Source organism: Enoplosus armatus, chromosome 3, assembly GCF_043641665.1.
Source record: "Enoplosus armatus isolate fEnoArm2 chromosome 3, fEnoArm2.hap1, whole genome shotgun sequence".
Classification (NCBI taxonomy): Eukaryota; Metazoa; Chordata; class Actinopteri; order Centrarchiformes; family Enoplosidae; genus Enoplosus; species Enoplosus armatus.
In genome coordinates, this window is record NC_092182.1 from 4224416 (window position 1) to 4251065 (window position 26650).

The window sequence follows — 26650 nt, forward strand, 5'->3', positions numbered from 1 at the left end:
TCACTCTGTTGCAACTTGACAAAACAGAGATTTATAAAATGAGGGTGGCAGTGTGCAGTTGGCAATGACGCATTACATATGACACAAAACGTGTGCTCGGCATGGGTAATGTCTGTTTCCTCTTTCATTTGTTCTTCCCAGCAGGTTTAATGAAAACGTTGTCCGGGTGGGGGGGGGGGGGAGGGGGACGGACGGCGGTTCTGTTCTGCTCCTCACGCCGGGGTCTGCGCGGTGGCTTTGATCTCAGCGGACGCTCTCTTCTCCTTCCGGCCGGCGTACTCGCCGATGAAGGAGCCGTCCTCGTTGAACTGGACGTCCTCGTCGCCGTAGTCCACCAGACTGTCCCCGCTGTCCCCCGCTTTGATCTCCCTGCTCAGCGAGCGTTGGCTGCCCTTCAGTGGCTTCTCATCGTTGTCGCTGCAAGAGAGGCGAGGTGGATTTAGAATTACCTCATTTCACCCATGGCTTCACTCTATGGCTTATTGGAGAGGACGAGAGGGAGCAGGCTGGAGCTACCGCTGCCTCCACGATGAGCCTCTGTGGCTCACACTAGCATTTACACACACACACACACACACGTTGAGACAATATTACACTATACGTGCGTCAATGCATATGACAAAGTGACAGATGTTACAGAAATTAGATATTGAGGGGAACATTAAACTGGCGCTCATTACTGAGGCTGCACATGCCGGCACCCTTTAATGCATTTTAACTGTGAGACTATTAACTGTCATGTGCTTCCATGTGACTGGGTTCATAAGTAAGTTACTTTTTTATTCCCTGGCGACGCTAGACATGAGAAATGAACCTCGCTTGCCCCACCTGTTTTCAGAACACAAGTGAGTACTATCATTAACTCAATTTAAACAGGTTGCACTAATTCTGCCGTAGCGATTATTTACTGACATGTGTAACAGCCGTGTAGCTAACTGGCAAAGCTAACATTAGCTTTCTAATCCATGACTATTTCAATTAAAGAGTAAAAAAACTATTGAATATGTCTATATTTGGAAGTTATGTTACAAGTTAAAGTGACTTCCTGTTTACGTTGATTTTAAATGTTCCCTAGCAACGGGGTTTTTTTACGCATTCTGCTGCAACCAGCTCCTGGAGTCAACATGACACCGTATACTTCCTGTCACACTGGGCACTTTTCACTTCATCTCATCAGCGTTTTGTTGTGCTGGGGCTCGTAGGCTGTTATGAATTGGACCACTAAAGGATTAATGACACGTGCCCAGATTTTTACTGCCCTGGAGATGAGCCGCTTTCAGTTTCACTGATTGGTTTTAGCCTCCTACTGTGCGCCGGACAGCCAGCCTTTAACTACCATCCGGACACATCTGAACGGTGATGCAATGCCTATCACAAACACCAACACAACACTGTATCTAAGATCACGGTGTCCTATGAAGGGATGCTACCACTCTGACACACACTGATGTGTAAACAGCTCAGGGAGGCTACTGCTGTTTATCACATACTTTCCAGTTACTCAGTCCATCAAATGTCTTGAACAGACGAAGCGCATGGCTCCACGTGAACCTCGTGCTCGCTGGGTTGTCTTTTCGGCGGGAGGAGGAATGCAAGAGAGAATTACCGAGAGAAGAGAAACGGCCGCTAGCAGAAGAGAAATTCATACGCTGTTGCACGTGAATTGCAGTGAGGTGGTGAAATAGTTCTCCCAGGGTTACGCTTACCTGTATTCACAAAATGTGTCGTCATTCATGCCCTGGGACTCCACGTCTGGGTGGAGGTCCTCTTTTTCTTTTACTGCACACAAAATGAAGAGAAGATATCAGTGATTTCCGCAAGAGACGGCTGCCAATGAAGATCACGGAGTCCCCTGACTGTAATGTTGTTAGAATGAGTCTCAGTCCCGGATTCCCTGCACTCATCCACTGAATGAAAGATCAATGCAAGCCTGACAAAATATTGCAAAATGTGTCAAATCAATGATTTCAAAGAAGTTCAAACACCTGTTTTATAATTGCTTTAAATATACATTTTATTTTATATAAAAATCCAGCTTTATCTCGTGTAAGATTTTCATCTCAATGTTCTGTTTATGTTAAATTCATGATAAAAAAAATATGAAATACAGTACAAGTCAAAATGTATAGTTCTATATGTGATGTACACGGCACAGCTCGGGCAAATGGAAGAAAACAAGGTTGCAATGGAGCAATGTTTGATAATGAGAACTTAATGAGAAAACAAAAGGACAGAGCTGCGTCTCTCGCTCTTTTTTTCTGCTGACGAGTGAAGCGATCGCTGCCCAGCCACAACCTGATGGCCATTAGCTGTGAATAATAAAGCCGATAAGGACTCTCATGTCCCCAATAGGAGGAATAACACTGAGATACCCACAGAGCTTATGTCATCACTCCCCGCGCAGCCACCCCGCGTGCAGCATTTGCATTTTGTCTCGCTGTGGGCTGCACTTTGCTTAGATTGGCGCCGGGGAAAAAAGCAGCGTGTCTAAATGATGCAAAATTCAAATGCCGGACATACAGTAGGAAAGCTCATTTTCCTATCAAGGCGCGAGCCTATTTTTCTGTATAAATTTGCATTGAAATAATTTGGTGGCCCGAACAAAAAACAACATATCAGCTTACATGTTCCTGTAATGGATTCTAGGATGATTGATACTTTCTTTCACAGCAACAAACAGTGAAATGGAAAATATAATGACGCTCAAAGCGGCAATTAGCATTCAAGCAAGGTGATGGCGTGCGTGTGTGTGTGTGTGTGTGCAGGTGAGTGAGCACCTACCGGAATACTTTCCTCCTTTATTTCTGTTGACAAAGCAGGCGATCAACACAATGAGCGTGAGGAGAGCGATGGCACACATCAGGCCGATAAACCAGCCCTGGGTGGATATTCCTCCGTGGACGCTGGCCAGACCTGAGGAGAACAATACCCGGTGACTTTGACACCCCTTGACCTTTTCATCAGGACACCTGATTGAATGTTTACATCGATACGAAGCCGATCTGGTGGGCGCTCGCTGATGGAAACGCTCCAATATTAATATTAAACAGCTAATCTTGCTTGTCTAATTAATCAAGTAAGGGACGCTGTACAAATGTAATTCCTCTCAGCGAGTCCGGGCTGGGCTAAATTAAATCCTAGTGACACCGCGGAAGGACCACACACCGCGGCTTGAGTCACAGCTCAAGGACGTGCTGGGTGCACCTGCACTCAATGAGAGGTCATTTAGTTTTTTTTGTTTGTTTTTTGAGTTAACTTTGAGTTATTTTGGTTTCCCCTCCTCACCTGTTAGCCCGGTGGTGATAACATCTTCAAATATACTAGAATTATCAACCCAGCCGTTAGGAACAAGGCGCACAGTGTACTCAGTCCCAGGTTCGAGCCCGTCAATGATGTGGAAAGTCTTAGAGGTGTTTAAGGCCTCTGATATCTTCCAGAGACCCTCACCTGTGCAGAGGGTGAATGATCAGTGGTGGGTTAGTACTCATGAGAACACACAGCTACTGAATCTAGTGAAGGTATGAAGGAAGAGACACGAACGACCATTTCAGACACAACACGTCTAAAGTCATCAGATGTTTCACCTACAGATTCTACTTCCAGAAACTAACAGAGAAAACATGAGCTTACGGTTGTTCATGTATGCAATATAAAACTCTGTGTGCTCTCCTCCAGATGTCCAGCTGATATTTGCCGAGCTGTCGCTGACAGCTGCGCTAACATTCAACAGGGCCGGGGCTGACGGAGAGGCGGGAGAAGACGAGAAAGAACAGAAATGGCAGAGAAGGGGTTAGTGAAGGACAAAGCAGATCAAAGACCAATAATGGAGGTGTTAGTGGTGTTTTGTCGGTATGAGGGATGTTGCGCTTCACCTTCTGCGCGAGAGGCGAGCGTGCTCTTGTGTTTCCTAACACTAGCGTAAGGGGACAGTCAGGACAATCGGGTGAATCCCACAACAGCAAACATGACAAGAGTAATGTGGATATGGAAATGGAATCACAGGTGGAGCCCACGAAGCTAAATGGAGATCTGCAGAGATCTTCAGGGAGATTCGCCATCAAAACTATGTGGAAGAAAGATATTGTACTTCACACACCCACGCCGGTCAACACTAGTTCAGAAATTATACTCAGAGCCACGGCCAGGACAGACCCTGTGAAAACATCCGGCTCTTTTCTTGTTATCTCATCTCTTTCATTAAATGTACTGTTTGGTTATATTTGCTGTAATGTGTATCTCCCTACATGACGATCTAAATAATTCTGGTGGAGAAATGCCAAAAAACACAGTTTAGTTTGAAAGGTTTTGCCTAGAAACTGTCAAATTTAAAGATGTTTAGTGGGTCTGCAACTCATCTATTAAGTAGCTCCTGCTCCCAGGCCTACAAACATCTTGCTTTGTCCAAGTGATAGCACAAAGCGTCACTGCATTTGATCCACAATGATACAAAATAGATAGAAGCAACACAATGAGAGAATGTTTGGCATGTTTGCATGATAACTTACTAATTACCAAACAATTACAGCTCTAAAAGTAAAAAAAATCAGTATCAGCCTTTGAAACCAACAGTATGTAATTGAATTCCCAGAAGCAGCACAGAGGACATGACCTCAGTGCCCTCGATGGTAGCTACAGCCCTTGTTATACTCTTTTTCTTTGAGCTATCTAATTATAAGTGGGCTTTAATAATCATATTAGTTATGTTATTTGCTTTGAAAGCAAGAGCCAATTTCATCTGTACCAAGCTTCATCTACCTCAGACATATCGTGTAATGTAGCCTTTTGATACCCAACCGGGAAGGAAAACAATCTAATAACGCAGTGAATGATGTGCATCATTAGTATGGGGAAAGTATGCCTTGACAGCAGCTGTCTAAGCTAGTCAACAAAGCACAATCCACTTCATTTCCCCATGGCAAACATGCAAATCTTCTGCTGTGTCTCCAGCTCAGGTGCGTTATTTGCTCAGGTGATAATTTAGCACACGAGGACACCTGCGTCTGCGCTGCCCATCGCGACCGCCGCAAATGACACTCTCTGACTAATGTTGATGGATTAGTCTGCAACTATGGTAATTCCAATCATTGGAACTGCGCAATGACTTCGAATGACACAGGCCCCTGGACTATAAAATATAAGGCTGGGCTGCTGCGTTTTGTCTCCGCGCACCTCAGCTTTCTATTAAGTGCTGCAGGAAGCAGCTGCTCACCCAGCAGGGAGCTGACGGCCTGGATGACGTCCCTTCAAAGTCACGAGGCTTTTCTCTTTTTTTTACAAGCAGAGGCCAGAAAATATTCTGATATAGGAGGCTTTCAACAGCTCCTACTTATCCACGTATCTCAGTGTCCTGTAAATATCACCCTCCCAGTGTGAGCTCACGATCCCCTCTTAGCTCAGGTGCTGCCCCGGACAACTTCTTGTCACAGGGCGCCGATGCTGTTTACCCAGTTTGAAGATCACATGGAAATGTCGGGTGACTGCCGGGTCAATACGCTGACGTGTACAGGAGGCCCAACAAATCAATCACTGACAATTAGACATATCTGTCGCCTTCAAGTGACTGCACTCTACAGCTACATTGTTGGGTCTGGATATAGATCTAGTATCCTAGATTTCCCTGCGGCACAGCAGAGAAATTAAAACCAGCCTTTTCATCAGTATGCACCTGTCTTATAACAAACAATAAGATGGAGCCACTTACTTTACATTCCAACCCTTGTTTCCACTGGAAACGACATAAACCGCAAATACAAAAAGAAGTGAAATAGCTGATTAGTTTGCATAACATAGAGGAGCCTTGTATGTGTTTGTGGTATCGATTGACTTTGAGCAGCAAAGCAAAATGAGCCCCGTTGTCATCCCCGTCACCTAGCAACTGCGAAACGTCGTGACAAAACCTAAACACGCATTCGGTTTCATATGTTTTATTTCTCTGCTTTTGGTGTGATGCTTGTCGTGTCGGAACGTGCTGCGGCTCTACCTATGGTGGAACGAGTGGGTTTGGTCGCTCGGGACTTTGGAGTGCTTGGAGGCGAGGGGGAAGCTGACTTGCCTGAAAAGAAAGACAGACCTCGTGGTTATCAATTAGGATCTTGCTTGGGGTCGCTACGTTCTACTGCTAGCACGTTATCTTCAGCTAAACGCTAGAATTAGTAACTAACCCCGAGGACTACTTGTCTACGGTGGAACATAATGCGGAATCAATACATACACAACGTGCACAAGGCCAGATGTGGTGATTTTTAAGTTGCCTTTTCAAAGTGAATTCATCTCCTTTGGTGCGCATCGTTACAGTAAGAGGAAGGAAGACGGATGTGTGGCGTGTGCCTGGTGCTCTTCTTCCAGGGGTTTGGCTCTTAAAGCATCATTTATTTCCTCAGCTTGAGCTGGGCGAGTTGCACTGCCTCTGCTGTTGCTAGGATGAAAGTCAATATTCGTTTACAGTCACTAATGAGCCAAGATTAATATGAATTTATAATTAGGTTACTCATTATCGCTGCTATTTGAGAGGAAGCCACAAACTTTATCGAAGAAGTGGACATTTTTCTAATGAAAGGAGGCATCAGAGTGCTCTCTGCTGATGGCAAGGGCAAACAGCAGACAAGGTCAATTATCTGCAGAGGAGCGAGAGTGTTTGGAGCTTTTCTTAATTCTGCACAGGCAAAATAAAAAATGCATTGAACTGTGTGAGACTGGAAACCCGATGATTTCTTCAGGCCCGCAGCATCCACACCTGTCCACATAAATCTAAATCTAAAGCATGCACCCACTACCTACAATACTAATCTGTTAAACATGTCAAAGTATTAATGTTACTACTACTACTACAGTACTTCAGAGCAGTTTGAGGTTCTGCATGTGTTTCTACATGAACACGGATCTACATACTGAGGCCGACAGCGGGTGCCAAAGTGGGAGCTGGGGGGTGGGGGGGGGGTGGGCAGAAAAAAAGACAGAAGCAAAGCATCGCTAAGCAGACGTTTCCACACTCGCACACATCAACAACACACACAGTGCGATCAAAGGTAATGCTCAAAGCAATGCACTTTTTAGTGGTGCGAGAGGAAGCAGGCAAGAGGACAATTAACAGAAACAACACTGACATGTTCACACACACACACACACACACACACACACACACACACACACAGCGATGGTAAAAATGCCACGAATCACTTTCATGCTCAAATCATTAAGAGTCTCACGCACACATACATGTAAGAGCTCCACAAAATTGCAATTCAGTACATAAAAAGATGTGTCCTTCTCCCTGTAATCATTTTTTTTTTTCTGGCTTTTTCCAGCACGCAAACAAACAGCCCCTAAGAGCCAATTAAGTTTCTTTCTGTGATTGTAAGGGTTCCTCCAGTGAATACTAAGCAACCTCCGGGATATTCAACACCTGCAGTGTGTTTCAACATTAAGCTGGGCTTTTTATTATTATTATTATTATTTATTTTTATTTTTTGTTGCATAACGCCATCCCATTATTCATGCTGACGGCGTCTGACGCTCCAGTCCGTTTTTTTGTTTTGTTTTTGTTTTGTTTTTGTTTGTTTTTTTTTTTTGCTCTGACACTCAGGTGGATCCCAGGACAGTTTCCTGTTTCGTTTTCCCGCCCGAACCTTGACTTTGAGTTTTGAGCACGCTGAAGTGCGGCGCGCAGTCCTCAACAAGTGACAAGTAGTTGAAAAGAAAAGATTACATGCTACAAGCCGGCTCATTACGATTACTTACTCACCGAGCTCTTTCGTGATCACACAATTTCAACATCAAAACCTGCAGTTTCCCTCCTGCTCAAAGCAATTCTGTTCCTTCACTGATTGTTTCATGGCTCGCGCTCTTCGTCCGATCAATAAGCACTTGCTCTCTCGTGACAGTGACAAATGGAAACCCCCACTGCGCCCATGTGAAATTGTTTATCCACAAAAATTACTTACATGGAGATATGAAAGGCTTGGCTGCCCGGGCGTATATCATATCCCTCTAGTTCAACGCCATTTTTGAAAAAAAAAAAAAGAAAAGTGAAATGGCTTTGTCGCCTACTTCGCTTCGAATCCTGCGTTCTGCGTCTCTCACTGTCTCTACCGGGAAGCGACACACTCGCCCACAAGCTCACCCACACTTGCACCACCTGGTCGTTTGTTTTCCCGAACCCTCCATCACTCACTTCTTTCCAGGGTAGTGGTGCACTCCTCGCTGACCACAGGCCCGCAGCCCACCGTGGTGCAGGAGCGCAGGTACAACTTGTATTTGCTCACAGGCTCCAAGTCGCGCAGGATCCACTGGGTGGTGTCGGGGTTGCTGATGTCCACCGTCTGCAGTGGCCCCACGTCCTCCGTGTCGTTGACTAGATGTAAAAATAGTAAAAAAAAGAAAAAGAAAAAAAAAAGGGGGTATCAGACTGGGTGAAAGGGAAAGGAAGAACTACTTTGTATACCCTGTTCTTACACAACACTGATGGTGTTGCACTGTCACTGAAAGGGGGCCCCTATTAGCTCCCACCCTAGTTCACACCATGTAACTAGATCGTAAATATATTGAAAAAGGGGAAAAGAAGGGGCTGTTTCATTTTACACACGTTGTAATAAGGCAACTTTGTTCCACGTTTTCAAGATCAACTTTAAATCAAAAATGATATCAACTTGATTACACTATCTACTGATCCTGGTCCCATTTTATAGTGTTTTTTGCATTAAGTTCTTTTTCTTTTCCCAGAAGAAATCCAATAATTCTGTCCACTTGACCCCCCCCCCCCCAAAAAAAAAAATCTGTGAAAACAATGGCACACCCTCACACTCCCCCCCTAATCTCCCACATTTCCAGCTCTATTTATCCTGATGGTGTTACACCTTTCACGAGCTGGAACTGCCCATGCGTGCTTTTCAAAGAAAGTTAGTGAAAAAAACAGAGAGAAACTTGACATGTGATTTGTGAGTGATGAATAGCTCGCTGCACTTTTCTGTGCACTGCACGTTGTCCAATACGTTTCAATAAACGCTGTGCCTGAGTGACAGAAAACGGTGTATTTGGCTTCTTTATCAGTTTATAACACGGTGATATGACAGGACATAAAAGCTGTTCTACTCTAACATCCACTTTTTATTGTCAGATGAATTCCAAGACTACATTACTATTCCCCAGTCTTTTATCGCCATTTCACAAACACACACCTCACTATTTGCTTCCAGTTTTTTGATATTTTGTTCACAGAATACTGTAAACTTTAAGCTGATCAATGAGTACTCCATATTTAAAAACATTTTACAATATCATTTCCCAAAGTCATTTTTTGTGAGGATATCAGATTTCAAAATAAAAGACACCATAAAGTTGTTACCCTCTTATACTCTAACCTGTTGTCTTCATCCCTTGGTTATTATTATTACATCTTTGTATTGGTACAGTATGAGGTGGTAAATCATTTCTGGTGATTCCTGTACTGGGATGTTTAACTTTAAGTTTGCACTCTGTTTTGGAGCCAAAAAACTAAAAACTAAAATACTCCCAATTGACACGTCGCAAGACATTTCGGCGATGCCAAACACAGCAAATGTCACTTGTCATTTTGGCCTGTGCGTTTAGCTTTTTTTGGCTGGAGCAAAAGACAACTTGCCATTTGCTTGTTTGGCTTAATACCCCTTTAAAATGCTATTTGCATCGAGCAAACAAACAGATTGCGGCCCGCACATTCACAACCAGAAAGAAATATTTGTGTTGTCTCTGTCTACATGGTGATGGGATCTCATTTTTCACCACGTAAAGCAGCCCAGTAGGTGGGGAGGTGGCATTTATGTTCTTTGTAACAAAAACAAACACAGCAGGTGTTGAGGTGACCTTTGCTGTGAAAGAGGTGCTACGTCTCTCTCTGGTAGGAGGCAACAGAAGCAATGACAAGAATGTATTGGTCTGCCTCTCTTTATTGCCTGGACACCACCCACTGTTATCAGACATTGCAATATTTTTATATTTGTTTTGTTTTGTCTCTCGGGATAAAAACAGCCCATTTTTGGTAAATTATGCTACAGAGAAGAGGCGGTAAGCATCATGTTTCTACCCTGTGGATGGATACTTTTCTCTCTTATCCGGAAACACTCAGGCCCGACAGCTGGTGCACATGATCTTCTGGAGTGAACTGGCTGAAGGTCGCAGACATTGGCTCTTCCGCTGACTTCAGACTACAATATTTCCAAATATTCTTCATGCCTACTGGGCCAAACACGGTTGGCCTTGAGTAGTGCGAAACAGACCGAGGCTGTGAGAGTGACCCGACAGCTCAAACGGGAAGAAAAACAGAACAAATTCCATATCGGTGGAGTGCAACTGCAAATAAAGAATCAATTCTTCAGTGTTTCATTTTAAAATGAGATTTGTAGTGTAACTGTAAACTGCAATGCAACATGTGCTTAAGGGTTTAACAGTAAATTGCTCTGATGATATATAAATAAATAAATATATTTTGAAATGACAGAACGGATCTTTTGCGACACACTTATCTTGGCCTTGTCAAGTGGTGTGACTGGCTCCCTGAGAGACAGGCTAGGAGCTGTTGAGTCTGTACTGGCCCACTCTGCCCGAGGCTTCAGAGTGTGTTAGCAGCTCTTTAAGGCAGCGTGATGATGCCACCCACTCAATGCTGAGGGGAACTGAAGGATACATTCAGCTTTTGCATTCAGGAATATATTCAGCGATTTAGAAAAGAACACTGGCAAGAGCTTTCCGTGAACAGCTATTATTATCACTACAAAGTGCACAGCTAAAGGAGAAACCTCTATCCTGTCCACGTTCTCCCACTCAGCAGGCCAGCGTGCTGATAAACTCACTGATCTTCTTTGGTGACATCTTGATACAATGATCGACTGAGGTCTCACACAGGAAACGTGCCACCTCAAAGCCGGTATTCCTGCATGCTCAACGTGTTAAGCAGTGTTACAGCAGCACTTCCTGTGAAACCTGTGAGATGTGAAGCTATTAAAGACCACCGCGAGGATGGGCGCGGCCCTGAAACAGCTGCGCTGAAGCTTGAGTTCCCCTTTGTGTCACTGATGATACCCTGACAGCTGGCTACATTATCCTCAACATTTCGCACATGACTTCCGTTAAGGGGAGTCACACTTCAAAAGAGTCCCATCAGCCTTTATTGCTGCGGCACAATGAAAACGTCCGCTCATGAAATACCGCGTGACACTTGGCCCCCTTGTGCCGCCGCAAAATCAAACTCAATTAGCCGGGAAATGCGGCGCTAAGATGTTGGTGGAAGTTACTCATTGGCTCCGTTATGACTTTAGTTTAAGGACAGCAAAGTGCGTTCAGTGAGGGTATCCCCTGGGACTGTGAGCCACGGTGAAGATGTCCCCTGCGGACGGGCCGCAGGGGCGGGGGGGGGCAGTAAAACTGGACCTTAACAGGCTGTGACACAGTGGCCTCGGTCAGCACTAGTTGAGCCATGATCGTGGCACGCAGACCGGCGGACGCCACCCTGACATGTTTCCTATACACACACTCATGACCCCGGCCCCATGAGAGCAGCACAATGATTTCCCCCTTTCTTGAAGAGGATCATGGGTTAGACAATCACCAGCAAGCCAAAGATCCTCCCTTCTCTCACCAATACACTCCTGCACTGTACTTGTCTGTCTACGGAGGCAGAGGCTCCGCATTTAAAACAGCGAGGCCGCTCAGGTCTCTGATGTGCAGTCACTGTTTCCAAATTGAAACATATGGCCTGTGTGTTTTTGTGTTTATACTCAATTTCTTTTCTCGTAAGAGGATACAGGCTGAAAAGGAACAGACGGATGTAAACACTATTAAACACAAGGAAAATAAACAATATATCCTGGTGGCGGTGCAGGGGCACCACCATTATATCTGAGTGAGGCGCAGGGATACGTACTGAGCTGATACTCGAGGAGGTACCCGGTGAGAATCCCATTAGGCTCCAATGGCGGGGCCCAGACCAGAGAGACGGTGTGCCTTTGTACATCCGTGACCCTGAAAACAGGATTTTTCTCGGGGACTGTGGGAGCAAAGAAGGTAATGCACCCAGTGAGCAGTCGAATTCTGCAACCCAGTTTCCTTGGCTATTATTAGATTTTCCCTTCAGTGGTTGTGAATCAATACACTCCACGCTGTTTTTCCACAATCCTACCTCCCTCTGGGGTTTTGAAGTGGACGGGATGGCTGCCGGGGCCGTTGCCCCGCCCGTTGAAGGTCATGACGATGAGGCTGTACTCGGAGAAGGGCGTCAGGCCCGGTACCGCGGCGTGGTGCCGGTCCCCGGGGAGCGTTAGCGTGTGTTTGTCTCTGTGGCTTTTCTTTGACTCCAACAGACTGCGCAGGCGCCACCAGTTTATCTGCATCGGGGAAAGAGACATACAGCATGTGTATATGATGTGTGAGAGAATGCAGAATGAGCTATTGTGTTTGAGCTGGCCGAGCGAAGAGGACAGAGTGGGGTGAGAGAAGCAAACGTTTCGAGCCGGGTCAGGGCCATTCCTTTTAAGCTGTGTCTAAAAGCAAAGCTCTGTTTTTATGAGGTATTACCCTGTAGCCTCCCAGATGTCCATGTAGCTTGTCCTTGTGTACAGGCGTCCAGCTAACCTTGACCGCTGAGCTGTTCATCACCTCCACAGCTACTTCGTCAGGCGCAGCAGAGGGAACTGCAAAGGCAAGCGCACATTAGAATCTACAGTAGGCTGAAAGTAAGTCAAGGAAAAGACAGACTTTCGACAATGACACACGACTTTGAGTTATCCCGAAAACAACTAAGAGCTACACCAGAAATGACCAATATATACTATACTACTAGCTACATTTAGTGATCACCTATTTACAGGAATGCCTAAGGGACTGATGTCAGTGGACTCTACCGACACTCACAAAAGCTAATTCAATGATAGAACCACTGAAACAAAGGGAGTATATATACTGCATTTAGTAACACCACGCTTGAGTGAGGACACAACAGAGGGAAGAGCCATGACCTGAGGTGACCTCCTGGGGGCAAGTCCAGAAGAAAGCTAAACAGAGGAAATACAATAAACCTCTGTACAGACTGCTTTGCTCTTGAGAAGACAGAACTGCTGCAGAGGTCAAACTCCAAGTCTAAAAACATTTCAACAAAATTGCAAAGTTCATAAATAAACAGTTTCACAAAATCCACCTGGATGTCAGAATTAAGCAGAAAGGGGGTGGAAATAAATCTTTCTCCATAAATTCACATATCCAAAAGCTACGCTGGCCGCTGTGCAAGTTCAAGTCAGTGAACTAAACAACCAGGACTATCTGGAATCTCCTTTCACAAAAAAATAGCAACAAGAAAAGAGATGCAAACCTCAAAGGTCTAGCATTTCTCTAGATGGATTTAAATTTGATTTACAGGCATCTTTTGTCATTTTTTTCCCTACAGAACAGTGTCACATTATCTCTAAGCAGCGCTGACTGATGATATAGTCGTCCGGGGGTACAACAAGCTGAATAACTCCACTCTTGACAAATTATGGCCTTACAAAGTTGTTACGGCCAGTGTTGCCAACTTAACGACTCTCTTGCTGGATTTGGCGACTTTACAGACCAGTTTAGCAACATTTTAAAGCTGTTTTTTACTTTTTTTTTTTCAAAACGCCTGAAGACAAATCCAGGAAACTTATACTGGAAGACCATAAAGTCTGTAAAGAAAGTTAAGTTTTATTTTTTTTCTCAAAATACACAAACTTTACAAGAGTGAGTTGATTCCAGTGTCTGCGATTTTAGATTTAAAACGCTCCCTAGAGATAATAGGAACTGCAGAGTTGGGTGATATATTTCACCATCAGCGACCCCTTTCCCATGTCTCATAGTAATTTGATCCATTGCTAATAGAAACAAATATTAACTAGTGCAGCTTTACATAAAGCCACATCAGGTCGGACAAAGACCACTACTCACAGTCCTCTCCTGAGTAGCCAGTGACTAGCTTGGGCTCAGGGCCCCAGCCCTGATGGTTCCTGGCTTGGATCTTGATCTCATAGGGCACAAAGGTGGGTGTGTTCTTCACCACAAACGAGTGTCTCTTCACCATGTGTTCCTTCCAGTCCTCCTCCACGTCCTGTCTCCTGTAGCTCACCTTATACTCCAGACCAGGGCCGTTGTGCTCAATGGGTAACAAGGGCTGAACAATGGAGGGAAAAGAAAGCAGGGGGGTTTCATAGAGACTTTCACAGTTGCATAAGACGCTTCTTGTATTTCACAGCTCAATGTCACTGCCTCTGTGGGATTAAAATGACAAGCTCGCCCAGTGAACTGTGCTCGGAACACTGGCAGCACGTCATCCTGCTATCTAATAAAACAATGGCAGCATTGACCTGGTCTTGCAGCATGGCTCTTCTTTGATAGGGCTCGCTAAGACATCGTGGATGAAAAGATTCATCTCCTCACAGAAGTTGGACCGTGAGAAATAGAATGAGATGCCATTATCCGCGAAAGCAAATCATTAACAGCGGGAGAAGCTCATGAATCCAGGATTCGGGGAGCGACGTTGCCATGACAGGGTGGCCAGATAATAAGTGAAGGAGAGATTTATCTTTCTACAATAAAGCTGAAGATATTGCTGTATGCGTTTAAAAGAAAAATCTTCTTTGTCACAGCTCTCCTTTCTCTCTTCTAATCAAAGGAAAGGAGCGGCTTTCAATGGAAACCCATTGAGAGAGATCACAGAAAAAGGCTTCTCTAAAGATCTGAACCACTGAATGAAATATCAAAAGTGGGCCATTTCTATTTCTTAAATTCCTATTGGTAATTGCCAATGAAACATTGATAAAACTTCATCTCTGGTCTGTAAAATCTTTAACTTCACAAAACTGTAGGAGATGTGAATAATTCAGGATGTGAAGGTGGCCAACATTACAGAATTTGCAGAAAGAGGATAATAAAAGACCAAACTCTATTCCTTACCCCCCAGTTGATATCCATTTCATCTGGCAAATGACCTTCGATTTTGATATTTTCAGGGTTCTTGTCAGGGGCTGTAGAAAAGAAGGAATATAGATTTTGTCGCCGTTGTTAATGGAAGAAATCTCTGGTGAAATAGGCACACAAGAGAGCCGATTTTCAACAAAAATGGAATCAATTATGGAGCAGGACTGAGTGTTTTGTAGTTCACGGAGCAGCAGTGTTGGCAGCTCAAGTGGCCTGGAGGACCTTATCAAAAAGTACAATGAACAATGAAAAGGAGGACGCCCCAGACCTGCAGCGGGGGTTTTGTATCGCTCTGTGGGCTCGCTGTGAGGACCCCTCCCCACAGTGTTCACGCCAGACACGCGGAAGCGGTAGTCGACGTGGCCGTGGAGCTTGAGGACGGCCGAGTTGTGGTTCCCCGGTACTCGGAGCAGCTCCTTCCAGTTCCCCGGCTCCCACTGGCTCTCCTCGAACTCGACAATGAAGTCTGTCGACAGGCAGAAAGACAATCAGAGCGGCGCCGCGCTGCTACGGCTCGTGCCAAAGGATTGCTTATCTAACCGCCAGCTGCGCGGAAAAACTCCTCAAACCCTGCTCCGAGCTTGTGTATTCCTCGGGGGGGGACTAATCGTAATTCATGCTCAGATGAACCAATAATAGATTCATATTGTACAAGATGGTATCAAACAAATCTATTTACATGCAGAATGATGCCCAAACGTGTGTATGTCATATTGATACTGTTCACAGCGAGAGGCGCAGATGCTCCTCCTACCTGTGGTTGAGCTGTTGTGATCGTCCCCGGGGATCCATTTCAGTTTCACACTTTTGCTCTTGTGCTCAGACAGTACCAAGTACTCGGGCGCATCGGGGACGTCTGAAAACCATCACAACAACATTGGCTTTGGAAAAATCACAGACACATCACTCTCTGCAGCAAAAATAAATAATAACAAAAAAAAAAAAAGGCCAAGGGAACAAATGTTCAATCAAATCACCCCGAGGAGCCAGAGGATGTGGAACGAGCTGCATCGCCGCATAGGCGCCCACTGTTTCTTTCAGACTTCAGGGATGACAACGGTAACTCAAAAGGGTGATTGTGAGAAACAGCAACTGCGCTAATAAAGCCATGGTCTGCATGTTCTCGCTCTGCTTTGGCTCCCTGACGTATTGATCCGTTTATCAATGTGTCATACATTAATGCAGCACGACGGGTCTCTGATCCTTTGGCCTGCAGCGGGAATATTGTTTATAGCGTTCATAGCTCACCTAACACCATGAGCAGCGCTGAGGCCGTGTGCTGGTCCACTGGAGTTCTTGCCACACATGTGTACACACCCTGGTCCCCGTGGCTTACATTGATAATCTGAAGAATACCGTCCTCCACAAAGTATCTGTTGACAGAACGATGGAGACACCGTATTGACTGACAGAACTGCTGTAAAAAAAAAAACAACTAAAAAAATACAGTAAAAATCAGTATCCTACCTTGAATTCTCTGTGTAGTTGAAGGCTATCTCCATATCATCTTTTTCCCACAGGAGCTCAAAGTCGTTGCTGAAGGACTTGTCGTACTGTGCGTGGCATGAGAGCTGGGCCGTGGTACCTATTAAGATCTGCAGGTCCTCCGGGGCCACGACTATTGTAGTGGGATCTTCCATAGACACGACCGCATTAGTTACATTTCAAGGACTGGGAGCCACAGCAAACACTTTCACAGGCAGAACTGCTGTACCTTTCACATAGAGCATGGTGTCGATGGCAGACGATCCCTCCGTGTTTTTAGCTAAACACGTGTACTGCCCGACGTCGCCTTTCTCCACGCTGAAGATCTCCAGCGACCCATTGTCGTGAACGGCGAACCTCGGCCCCTCCACGGATTCGGAGGAGTCGTCTTTGCTCCTGGGAAGCATTCAGAGCAAGCACCCGTCAAAAGTTCTCTCAGGTGAAATGAAAATATATAACACAGCTGCAGTTTAAACGGGTGAGCGCTGCACTGTGGCAGAAAAAGACGACATTAAAAGTTGCTGAATAGAACAACAGGGTCAGTTTGGCGCGTCTTAAAGGGACAACAGGTCACTACACGCCGTATACATGAGGACTCTATGCATCAACCAGTTGAGATCTACTGCTCTCTGCTGGTGTATGGGAGACAGGAACAAACTGCACACTTACCAAGTGATAGTGGGAGGAGGAGAGCTGAAGACCTGGCAGTGCATCATCACTCCCTTCCCCTCCACAGCAGAGTAGTCCTCCCCCTCCTTGGTCAGAATCATGGGGGGCAGATCTGTAAAGACCACGCAGCAGAATCTAATCATCAGTCTACAGCTGAGGAAATGCGGCAGAGGATGCGGCCCTTCACTACTGTGCTTTCAGGACTTTTGGGAAGTAAAAACAACACTGAGCAAGATCAGGTGCGCAGCTTTAAAAAAGCAGACAAAACAGGAAGGGACGCGGCAGGGTGGGTTAAATGAGGCGACAGCACTGCTGCCTTCCCTGCGCGTTAATTGTGGGCTCCATTGTGTCAAAAAATTATTCGGCTGTCAGGTTGTCAGAAACGTGTCGACGTGAAAATGAAATCAAAGAAGAAAACAATGGAATAATGAGTTAGCCGAGCGGGCGCACCTTATCAGTTGTGGCCAAAGCCTCCCATTAAAAATGGCCTGTCTCTCCTAATTGTTTACAAAGGCAGCAGCTGGGACTTCAGCATTCAGAGACCGTCCAGCTTTATTAACTCCTGTGTCACCGAGAACAAACTCCCCGCATTCGTGCGGCGCGACGGGAAACCATACACTCTGTCTTTTCCGTTTCTTTTATCCGCACTGCTAAGCCAGCGCATGATTGTCTCATGGCCCTGAAATCAGTATGGAATTGAGGGAGAACTTGTTAGCATATAAATGGCGGGGAACCGGGCTTGTTGCTCCACGGGGAGAACCGCTAGCCAGAATGAAGGGGCACAGCTTGTAGACAGCCCTCCTTCCCTGGGCTCCTCGCTGCTTTATGGGCATATGCCAACGTCAGCGCCAGCTCTCTAGCTTGACACATCAGTCAGCAGTCTCCCAGTGACTCACTGCGAGGTCTGACACGCACTCACAAACGCTGTGAGCCGAATACTCTTTTGCAACTTGTATCTTTCGAGGGTGTTTGTGTCCCGCGCTCGGTGAATGTGAAAACAGCGGCTCACTGGGATAAAAGCTGTCGTACTTACTCATAATCATGATGTTTGCGTTGGACAGAAGGGTCCCGTGTCTGTTGGAGGCCTCACACTGGTAGACCGCACTGTCGGAGGCTTTGGCGTTGTGTAAGACGATGGTATCATCTAACGCCTTCCTGTTGGCCGCAGGCGCCTCTGTAATAGACCAAACACACATTCAGTGAATACAAAATACAAAGGTTTTAGATCATCAGCATTCCTGCCGCAACACTGTATGTAGATTAAAGACAGGTATGAACTCACTACCCCCCCTTCTCATTCAACCCCACACTTGCTAACTATCTAAACTGTCCCCTCTCACAGTCTTAATCACAGAGAATTGACACTGCTGAACCTTGCTGCTGAAGCTGATGCTCCGTCAAATGTTTAACATTTTAATGAAAAAGGATCCAAAATCGATGCAGCAGAACAAGAGATTACATCATTTTTATTCTCCCTTGTCAAAATCTGATGCCTGTATTACCCACAATGCAGCTCAAGCAGTTTGGTCAGGGATGGGGGGAGCTCCTCATCTCTCCTCAAGCAGAGATGAGGAGCGGGGCTACAGAGGTCTGATAACGCCACACCCCCACCCTCATTTTCAAACTCAGCCCTAACCGGCTTCCTGACTCCCTTTGGAGCCACACGTTCTTCTTTAATAAAACATGCTAAAAGTTTTTGTTCCTTCACAATTTTACATCCAAATCGACTTTTTCGGAGAAAGACTTTATTGATCACTAGCGGGGGAATTCACAATAACAGGCCTCGTCCAGAATGTGAACCCAGGATCTCTTCCAGCTGAAGAACGACACCCCTAGTCCAACAAGCCGGGGCTATCTCTCCCACCCACTTTTAAACACTCCCCCCATGTTATATGTTGCATCAAAGAGGGAAAACAATATCTGGCCTCTCTGTTCATTTAAAACAGCCCCGTCAAGGAGAAGCGTCCCAAATAGTGAAGTGAGTCTGTGGAGGGACTGACCCCGCAGAGGGACCCCGTTCACCCTCCATGTTACAGTCGGCCGGGGACTCCCGCCGGCAGAGCACCTGATGAGCACGTTGGAGCCGATCATACTGAGCTGGCTCTCGGGCTCAGACACCCACTCTGGAGGCTCTGGGAAGACACAGTCAGCGTGGTGTTATCAAACTGATGAGGTTCATTATGAGAAAGAATATATATATATAGTGATGTGCACATAACCACGCTCCGGTCTTTCTATTAACAGAACATCCCCTTTAGCAGCTACAGTACACATACAATGTACTCTAAACTTCATCAGTGGAGGAAAGTGAAGTATATTTAACATTTAAAGTAAACAGAAAGTACATTTACTCACGTCTACGTGTACCGTACTTAAGAACAGTCCCGAGGTACTTGTACTTTACTTATGTATTGCCATTTTCTGCTACTTTATACTTGTACTCCACAACATTTCACACTTTTTTTAGTGACTAGAAATGAACTTTTTTCCCCCCAACTTCTTACATAAACACGCCCAGTGTTGGATTTCAGATGTCTGTGAGCTGTTAGTATTTCTGCCAGACTGTTCCTCTCTAAACGTCTCTGATGGTTTCATTTAAATCACTTTTTGAGGCCCAAATGATCCAATATTTCACAAAAAAAAAAAAAAGAAAGCTCAGAATGAGAATGAAAATATTTCTCACATATCCGTCACATTTTGTACGTACAGTGAGCGCTTTAAATTGTTCCTTGAAGTACATTTAGCAGACAATACTTTGTTTACATTGTTGTATTCGTAATATTACTGCAGTAAAGTACGTCGCCACTGAACATAATCTTGCTCCTTTTAAAGGATCATCAAATGCTGTTTTATTGGAGCTACTAATTCTTCGTGAAGGATCAGCCTATTATTACCTTCTACTGTCACCGTGAAGTAATGGGCAGCTTGTCCAAGCGCGTTCTTTGCCTTGCACATGTACTTCCCACCGTCCTCCTGCTCAACTCTCGGCACAATCAGCAATTTCCCGTGATTCTCCAGTTTTGCTTTATCGGGAAGTTGATGACCCATCTTCACCCACTCAACCTGTGGAGTTGGACTGACAGAGAGGGGACAAAGAGTGAGTCTGAATACTCCGAATGACAGAAAATGACAAACTGTGCTGACTTTTTTGGAAATGAATGTAAATCCAAATCCAAAAATCTACAATGTTGAAAGAAAATAAAAATAAAAATGTAAAAAAATATTATAGAATGTGTAAGAAACTCGTTATTACTCACAATCCCTCAGCAATACACTCCAATTTCAAGTCCTCTCCTTTGACCAGCTGTGTCTCTGATCTGTCACCAGAGGGCATCAGAAGAGAGGGTCTTCTCTCCAGGATTGCATTAGCTGAGGAAGCATAGCGGAGCATTAGATGACATAATAGGAATCACACAAGTAATGCGGTTTCCCAGAGGCTGCACTTAATTCTCATACATTCATATTCACACGCCGGCCTTGTGCACACAGCTGTTTAAAGATGATACTCAGCACATGTTACATTACTCTAAAAACTTCAAACTCACCAGTTTCAGGACTCGTGTCACTTTTTTCTGAAATGGGGGTGGATGAGACAGGGAAAAAAACAAACAAACAAACAAAAAAAAACAATGAACATGAGGACAGCATGGAAACATCATGACAAACATCACCAGGTTCAAAATCACAAAACAAAACCAAGGAGATGCACGTAAACAAGACAAGCACGGCTCTTGGACGGCTCCATGAATGAACGTGTTGGGAATGATCAGCGCTCTGAAAAACACAGCTGGTCTGAGAGGTAAACAGCACTTGAGAGATGGCAAAGAAGCTGGGGCGACGCCTACTTGTCTTGACAATGACGGACATGGCGGTCTTCTGAACGATGGTTCGTATCCTCGGGAAGGCGGCGAAGCAGCAGTAGTCTCTCCTGCTGTCCTTCTCCTCGGCGTGAGAGAAGTAAAGGTCTCCGTTCAGGCCCATAGACACCCTCTCGTCCTGCTCAATGTGCTGGAGATCTGGGCACAGAAAGAGGAGGAGTTCATGTGGATCTCGGCCTCCTTGTTTCTGGTCATTTGCCTTCAAACCAAAGCATTTCTCAGCCGTGAGAAAGTCTGACAACAACTGACCTCTATTTTAACACCACGACAATGTTTTTTTTTTCCCCCCCCGTTAAGTACATTTACTCTATTTAGTACTGTAGTACCATTTTCAGCTTCCAGCTTTACTTCCTGCATTAATCTGACAACTTTAGTTACAAGTTACACATAGTTATATTAATAGCTGGGTTTATAAAACACAACGCATCCAATATTTCACCAAAATAAGCAACAATTAGAGAAAAGTCCAAACAAATACACAAATTTGTGTAGCAGAATTTATTTTGTACCCCCACGAATGATCTCATGACCCTTAAGATTCATCTTGTGACCATTTGGAGGGGGTTACTCAGTTGGAAATCACTGGACTACACTACCTTTGTGCATGTGAAGTAGTTAAAACCAGCTCCATCTCAGCCTGCTATAACAGTAAAATGCTGGTTAGGCATTGATGCATCAGTATAAATGTAATAAAGTCACATTATAATAACATATCAGCCATTGGGGACATTTTTCTATAGAAAGGGTACTTTTAATTTGATACTTTATGTACATTTAGCTGTTAATACATCTGTGCCTCTACATAAGTGAATGAAGGACTGTTACTTGTAATGGAGTGATTTCACATTGTTGTACGATACTTGATACTTTAAGGCAATAAAAAGCAATTAATACATGTAATATGTAGTGTTACATGTAATACCGTTAAGTTACCGATCTGAATACTTCTTCCACCACTGCCGTTAGGGAAGCATTCAAAACCAAGACTTCTACCTGAGGGGACTTTGGGATCTCCAATCATCTGAATACAAAATGAAGTTCTGTGGGTCTGAACAATGCTTGTCTGACCGGTTTGTAATGGCCGACCCACCTTCAGATCGGCGAGGTTTAAAGGGGCGAATCAGTTCGGGGAATGAGGGGAATGTCCCTAAAGCTTGAACTACACCTACATACACAACATATCACGGGTGAGAATAAAAGCTGTTAAAATATGCTAAAATGTGTATTTTGAACTAACTTGCGTATTGATTTGTCATAAACAAGAGGCATCACTTACTGATAGTCATCCAGTAGATCTGCAGAGGAGGTATTCCTTTAGGGGGGTCACACTGTAAAACGAAAGGCTGGCCTTCCTCCACCACAACGGGCTCAAGTGTCTCTTTAGGAAACTTTGGAACATCTAGAAGAAAGTCAGAGCCTACGGTGAGTAAATGGAGTCAGACATGAATGAAGAAACTCAACCATGCAGTTCTCTTCCTCTCCAGAAGGTGGCAGTAATGTCATTCTTGAATTTAGTGGGAGGCAGAGCACGTGTTTCCTGAGCTCTGACTGAATTCTATGGGATTTTTTGTTTGTTTTTGTTTTTTCAGCGCTTGGCCTGCAGAAAACGAAACAGACATCGCTACTACTATTGTGCGAGGCTTGTCACCACTGCTGAGAGGTTGAAGCTGAGCCAAATTTAGTCAAAAGTCCCCGTTGGAGTGGATTTTCACGGAGAATTTATGTACTGTGCCTGGGAACAAAATGAAAAACGTAGCAAAGCAAATGATGGAGAGGCTGGTTCACATTTGATGCTTTCCCCAACACAGAGCTGTAGATGAGATGCTGCGAGGGGCGGAGCGTCCCGGGAGCCTCAATGACTTTCTGCCACGTCCAATACAATGAAAAGCTCACAATGGAGAGGTGCAGTCATTACACAGGACTGCTGGTCCTGAATCACTTTGAAAGCAATGTAACAGAGCACCCACACACACACACACACACACACACACACACATGCACACACACACTCACAGATGTATGTTACTCACGGGGCACAATGAACTCAATCTCCTTCGATATGGCGGTCCCCAGTTTGTTTGAGGCGTAACAGCGATAGGTTCCCTGGTACTCTGTGAGGTTCCCATTATTGGGTATCACAAAGGTCCCAGAGTTCTCCTCTTTCATCAGCCGGGGGTCTAGAAAGGGGTCGAATTCCTGGCCATTCTTCGTCCATCTGAATCTACGTGAAGAAAGCCAGTATTGAAATGTCAAGTCCTTCAGCTAAGACTGCAGCGTGCTGACATTCAAGTGATACAAGTTCTAAACCAAACTGTTGTTGTTGTTGTTTGTTATTGGTATCTGTCTGTCTGCTAACAAGCTCTCCATCCTCTCCTCCTCCTCCTCCTCCTCCTCCTCCTCTTGCCATCTGAAGTGACGCGAGGCTCTGTACTTACTCTGGCTCGGGATTCCCTTTGGCTTCGCACGTCATGGGGAAGCTCTCGTCGAAAGGGAAGGCGATGAGAGAGCTGGGCGACTGCGCTGTGATGGTGGGCAGCTGCTCGACTGGGCAACAAACAAACAAACAAGCATGAGAGTGTGAGAGACACAACACGGCGGGCGCTCCATTCAGAAGTATCACATGTTAAACATGATACTTAGGCAGTGGTTCCCAACCTTTGTGGCTCGTGAGCCCCTCGAACAAAGCAATGTCTACGTCGGACCCCTCATCGCAGGTCACATGGCCTCAGTGTGGGCATGCCTGTGAGAAGCTTTTACTCCTCAGACTGTTTCATTTGAAGGATTTCAAGGAGCCTGAAGTGGTTAAAAATGCGCAGTATTTCACACAAAAATGAGAAAAAGTAACTTGTGACCACTCCGATTCTTATTGGGGCCCTTTGTGGGGTCTTGACCCCCAGGTTGGGAACCACTGTACTATGACGTTTATTATTGTATGTCTCTACATGCAGAGTTCTACCCCAAAACAGTGTTTATCACAAAATACTGACAACAACGTTACTCAGAATAACTAAAACATGTGTGATTTTGTCTTTAGATGTAGTGTTGATGGTTTGCCATTTAAATGAATGATTTGGCATTACACTCTGAGCTGTGACACGTGCTAAGCATGGAAAAAAAGCCCACAACACAATGAGTATTAGTAGTACTTGTGAAGGGAAGCGAGGACATGCCATGAGTCCTAGCAGCTAGAGCACCAGTGTGATGTTTGTCATGACTGATGACACATGAGATGCAGATCCAACACATATGGCTGTAAGTGAAGCTGCTGCTGCTGCGGCAGCAGGCCGGGAGATTAACAGAGGAGAGCCGAGGATGTCACTAATACCAGCTACAGTGCGGCAGAGTGAACTTACTGTTTACATGACCTAAAACTACACGATCCACGGCAGCCGGGGGGGAAAATAAACAAAACAAAAACAGTCAGCAGTTTGGGAATAATCCCTTCACATCGCAAGCATTCTCCACACAAACCCTTCTAAACACACAGGAGTAATGCAAAACAGAAGACTGAATTAAAACGATATTCTGACATCAGTGAGCCCCCCGCCTCCCAAAAAAAAAAATGCTTTTGCCTTTTCAGAAAACCTGTTTGAACTGTTGAAGCCCTTAAGAGATATTTCTGAATAATTTAGAGGGAGAGGTTTGATCCGCGTTTCCAAGGAAACCGCGATAACACGCAGACTCGACACAAAGAAACAAGAGACCTGATTCAAACAAGATAATAGCTGTAAATATATTCCATTGACAGAGTTGTAACAGCTCTCGATGGTGTGATTTATTAGCCTCTAAATTATTCAACACCTTTTTTCTTTTTTTTCTGATAAAAGCACTTCAAGTTTAACCAAGGACAAGTTCTCTGTAGAGGAGCATAAACAATTGTAAGACTCTCACACATAACATGTCCTTGTTTATATGCTCCACAGACTCCTCTTGCTTCAACGACTGTCTTGAAGTAGCTTATAATGTGAGTTTAAGTACTGTTAAGTGTCTATTATTCAGCCCGATTCAAGCTGAATTGTTGGAAAACATCAAACAGCAATTTAGTGGAGACAACGAATCTTTTATCATTACGTTTTTTACTCATTTCAAGTTAATTCAACTTCATTTTGTTTCCTTTTTCAGAACTGATAAACATGAGGTCGTCTGACTTCTGCACCGTGGAGTTCCGTTCACTATATTCACTCATCAAATTTAGTTTCTGAACAAAAATGAGCAACATATTAGCAGGCTTCCCAGCATGCACTGTTCTCCAGAAACCCTTCTTCATTAACCTTGTAGTTTAAAGGAAACATACATGATGAAAACCGGGTGCGTGTCTTTTAATACATGTTAAATACACGTGTTAAAAGACATGTTAAGTTCATAGAAATTGTTTTTCTCAAGTTCAGTAAATTGAATTCAGTTTTTCTTTCCCAACTCAAGAGCCGAGTGAAGTTCAGTTAACTCACATGTTGAGTGAGGTTTTTTAAGTTGAACCAGTTCACGAAGTTTTAAAGAGCAATGGTTTAACGGGATGGTTCACTCAAATGATGTGAACTTCCAGCAAGCACTGTTTGAGGGGGTTAGAATTCTCCAGAAATGCTCCTTTATTTGTCTTGCAGTCTAAAGGAAACATACATGATGATAGGGCTGCACAATTATGGCCAGTATGGTAATCACAATCAACATATCAACTTACATTTTTAAAGTTGAAGCAATTTAAAATGTTTTAAAGAGCAACGATTTAAAGGGTTGGTTCACTCAAATTTTCTCACATACCCCTGAAAGCATCCCTCCACCCATCCCGCACAGTTTGGGTTTTTGAGAAATCTTTCTGTGTGATTTATGCCTCCGCGGTAACTTAATGGAAGTGAATGGATTTTTGTTTGTTTGGCACTGACAGCATTGAAAATGTACATTTAAAAACTCAACAGCAGAGCTTTCTTTCCAGAAACAATGTCCCTGTTTCTCTGGATATTCAACAAAACACTCTTCTTCTTTGATAGACAGTAGAAAACTGCTGACAGTGTGTAGTTATTTGAGTGACTATAGCAGCAGCATTGAAACAGACTGCAGAGTACGAGCACTCACCCTCCAGGGGGATGTCGATGGCTGTAGCGGTATGGAAGGCACAAATACAGGCGATCAAACCCAGCACGGCGACCAACCCCGGGCTCCTCTGCAACCTCATGGTGATGGCGGTAAATCTCTGGACGTCCTCAAGAAGCGAGCGCTCTCCCCCCCAGTCCTCAGTTCATTTCTCTGGCGCGCTGGAGATGCGGTACCTGTGGAAAGCGGCACAGACGGAGAAGGCCCCATGAATCCACCCACGCGCTGGCAGACAGGAAGGCGAGCCCCATACACAACAAATCCCCCGCGACTGGGAGCCCCGACTGCTCTCTGCTCAGCCAGGCATAACCGGGCGCATTTTTGTTTGCATCAACAGGGACTCGTGTTCTGCGCTAGTTCAAATTTTTTTAGTTGTGACAAAGGAACGCTCACATTAAAGCCTCCTGTCATCCCCTCCTCCTGGGACTGAAATGATTTTGTAGTCTGTGGAAGTGTGTAGCAGAGAGTGTGTTTTGTTTTTTTCCTGCGACAATGGAAATAAATAAATAAACAAACCAAGGAGCCTGTGGATTTATTAATGCATGGCAGATGTTCAGAATTACTGGAAGAAAAAA

At 44.8% G+C, this 26650-nt stretch overlaps 1 protein-coding gene across 3 annotated transcripts; it reads right to left on the minus strand.

Annotated features, from left to right (window-relative positions):
* Positions 1–212: 212 nt before the first annotated feature.
* On the minus strand, positions 213–26157 carry chl1b (cell adhesion molecule L1-like b). 3 transcript variants are annotated; one of them, XM_070903525.1, is made up of 30 exons: positions 26058–26157; positions 24341–24358; positions 23423–23531; positions 23018–23208; positions 22264–22386; positions 20955–21125; positions 20655–20681; positions 20367–20478; positions 20004–20185; positions 19110–19241; positions 18143–18283; positions 17110–17221; positions 16670–16836; positions 16423–16588; positions 16204–16328; positions 15710–15811; positions 15224–15421; positions 14932–15002; positions 13927–14149; positions 12544–12659; positions 12149–12353; positions 11894–12016; positions 8171–8350; positions 6889–6918; positions 5981–6052; positions 3631–3738; positions 3286–3447; positions 2782–2913; positions 1707–1779; positions 213–417 (listed from the first exon to the last, which is right to left on the minus strand). In XM_070903525.1, exons 1-30 carry the CDS (start codon positions 26155–26157, stop codon positions 213–215), a joined length of 3876 nt encoding a protein of 1291 aa, XP_070759626.1. The 3 variants fall into 3 exon arrangements, with proteins under 3 accessions (XP_070759626.1, XP_070759628.1, XP_070759627.1); XM_070903527.1 differs by lacking the exons at positions 3286–3447; positions 3631–3738; XM_070903526.1 differs by lacking the exons at positions 5981–6052; positions 6889–6918; positions 20655–20681; positions 24341–24358 and having other exon boundaries at positions 3598–3711.
* Positions 26158–26650: the final 493 nt, after the last annotated feature.